The following is a 3,094-nucleotide window of genomic DNA, read 5'->3' on the forward strand; positions in this document are numbered from 1 at the left end:
CTAGCAACAAGAATTAACACATTATACAAATATAACTCTATCACTATAGCTTTACAGTCTAAAGAATAAACTAAATCTAAAATATTCTTCAAGTCCAGGTAAAATGAACAAACTCACTACTAAAAATTACCATCTCAGTAAAAAGTCAGAATTAAAGACTGTAATTAAATTAGGCAGGTCAAGTTTAAGTAAGGTAACTTACAGTTAACTGCCTTCAGAAATTTCCAAAAGATAACTAGTCTAAAATAACCAATTTGACATTTTAACAGAATGCAAGTAGTTAAATATTTGTGTCAGGACATATTTGGTAAAATTTCTACAATAATCACTCGTATTACTAAGTTCTTGCAATTCTGTATTGTTGTTCCTTATATAAGCAACATGGGAGTTGGACTAGATGACCTATAAAGGTCCCTTCCAACCCAAACCATGCTATGATTCTCTGATTCCATGTTTAATGTTAGTCTGTTATTTGTATAGTATATGTGATTGTAGCTTTTTAAGCTTAATATCTATTATTCCCAACCCTAATTACTCAATATGCTTTGACAGCAGCTCCCCTCTGTCAGTTGAGGCATGCTGATAGTTAATATAACAGAGAGAGTGGATTTTTACTTCTTTTTTGTTAATGAAAATCAGATCATCTTGGACATGAAACTTATTATCTGCCATCACTGCAGTAAGGTCATGCTGTAGGTTGAATTTTCTATGCATCATTTGAAAAGAGCACACTGAAATGATACAAGTGTGTCTATAATTGCCTATATTCTTCACTATTTATATTGAACACTAGTTTTAGAGTTTTTCAGGAGCACTTCAGGGAACTGAGTTCTCTACTCTTGGAACAGTTGTACTCTATAGGGCAGCTAAAAGTAAGCTAGCATAAAAATTAAATCCATCTGAGTAACTGATTTTCTGGAATTATATTAAACACTCCCTGCACACATGCTGGGCAACACTTAAATATATTACTGCAGTTGGTATTTCCACATATATAACTGCATGTACCTGAGTATCATTGGAAGAGACAGATAATCTGTCATCAGGTAAAGATGGTGTGTAAGCAACAGAAATTGGAGTCCCTGGAATTCCATTTGCCTGAATGTTTTCACTGTCACTGCCATCCTCTAGTGTTACCGTTGTGCCATCAGCACCTCCTCTTTCAGCAATCCCTTCCACATCTATCAGAAAAGACATAAAAATTACAGACAAATGTTACATAGGAATGCAAATTAAAAAGAGCTTCAAAATCTAACAATTATATACTAAAACAATCATAAGCAGTGTTTAAGGCAGAATTTACATGGTATTATATAACTAAAAAAAATTCCAGATGCTCTTAATTCCCAGTAATGAAAATTAGAATTAAAAAAGTACTTATAACTTTACATTGCTAGGTTAACCATTCTATCAAGTTCCCAAGAAGTACTAGAGAGGTGGGAAGTCACTGACTTGCTAGATACTTTCCAACAATCTGAAAAATGCAGTGCTACACTGCTACTACAGAAACAGGCCCATCTGTGAAGACCTTATGTGGAAACAAAACAGAAAAACAAAACCAAAAGGAACAAAAATTTGTATTTGAGAAAGAATATTATTCTCCTATATAGACTGCAAATTAACATATGAAAAGTTGTCCATTTTACTGCTAAATAACGCACAGCTAAGGTCAGAGAACTGAAAATCTTCAGCATATAAATAATGACATATTTTAGTTAAATATTTGGAAGTGTGAAGAAAATTCTTAGTGTCAAGATTCAGACTGCAGTCGCTATTGACTAGACAGATAATCTAATACCTCCAACTACTATGTTCACCATTTCCTGCACGATACTTTCTACAATCTCTTGCGCCTTCTCTTCACACTCGTTGCTCTCACCGTCATACGCTCCCCCAGCAGCTTTAGAAAGACCTTTAAAAAGAAACCCAAACAAATATTAATGAGAAACCCAGAAATTAAGATGTTTTATTTGCATTTATTATTTAAAGATTAAATTGCAAATCTATTAATAGGAAAGTATCTGTTAAAAAAAAAAAAAAAAGCTGTGTTTGGAAGCTTTGAAAATGGTATTTGCAAAACTAAGCATTCCAGTGTCCAGCCTTTAAACAGTAATTAACCCACAGGCCTATGTCAACAAAACCCATCAATTTTGTATTTTCATGTACATTTAACACTGAAAACATACTGGGTTTAAGATGTTATTCTCAAAAACTGTCAGGACATTATGCAGGTGCAAAGAGGAGTCTTTGCCAGAGTGCCTAAGACAGAGCGTAGGACTAAAGGACGCTCATGGGAAAGTTTAGCAGTGGTAACAAGGACAAGGGGTGTTTGGCGTTAGTCAACCATTTCCAAATATATGCCTGACTCCAGATTTGGGAGAGGGAAAGAAAGCCTTTCTTTTTACAGACCTTTTCCCTCCCTCCATGAAACAGAAATATACAGTGATTACTTTCTGCTGCTGTGGCTTGGTCTGCTTCCGTCTGTTCATTCTCAGCACTCGAAATATCGGATCCGTTTTCCGCCTCTATATCTTCTTGGAGGTTCTTGTCCACATCATTCATGCTGTGGTCAAGCTCTGCCTCATGTTCTTTGGACAGCTGGTCAGTCTGAGTCGGAATATGTCTCAGCTGAGGTGACTCAGGCTCATGATGGCTTACTGGAGACTGCTGTAGATGGTGTTGCTGTCTGTGTCTTTCCTTTTCCATCTGTTTGGCTTCCTGAAGCTACAAAAATATGGCAATCACACAAGAGTTTCACTACCTAAACAAAACAATGAGCTGTATACATATTGTCTAAGTTATTCTATAAACATAAAAATATCTAGTGTGTCTGCTTACACAGTGCCTTCCTGGAGCTGTGACAGATTAAGAAAATGCATCGTTCATATTATTATAAATAATTTTAATATCCCAGGATAAAGCTTTGCAAGAGCAAATTACATTTAATCACATTCTCATTGGGAAGGAGGGATGACTAAACTGCACCCAGAACAGGACCAAGAGCTGTCTGACTGCCTGGGAAGGAGTTCAGCCAGGAGCTGTGACAATATACAAGCACCACACAGAGAAACATCAGAGCAATTTATGTTTTTTT

General features: G+C 35.8%; 1 protein-coding gene across 1 annotated transcript in view; it reads right to left on the reverse strand.

Annotated features, from left to right (window-relative positions):
- The window catches only part of ARFGEF1 (ADP-ribosylation factor guanine nucleotide-exchange factor 1 (brefeldin A-inhibited)), a gene marked incomplete at its 5' end in the record, with an annotated part of 32,883 nt that extends 30,159 nt beyond the window's left edge, over positions 1-2,724 (reverse strand). The window contains 3 exons of the mRNA XM_008935814.1: positions 1,009-1,181; positions 1,799-1,912; positions 2,451-2,724. Of these exons, the coding sequence (XP_008934062.1) occupies positions 1,009-1,181; positions 1,799-1,912; positions 2,451-2,724 (561 nt within the window). The remainder of the gene's footprint in view (positions 1-1,008; positions 1,182-1,798; positions 1,913-2,450) is intronic.
- Positions 2,725-3,094: the final 370 nt, after the last annotated feature.

This window comes from Merops nubicus, unplaced genomic scaffold (genome assembly GCF_000691845.1).
Source record: "Merops nubicus isolate BGI_N331 unplaced genomic scaffold, ASM69184v1 scaffold20172, whole genome shotgun sequence".
Lineage (NCBI taxonomy): Eukaryota > Metazoa > Chordata > Aves > Coraciiformes > Meropidae > Merops > Merops nubicus.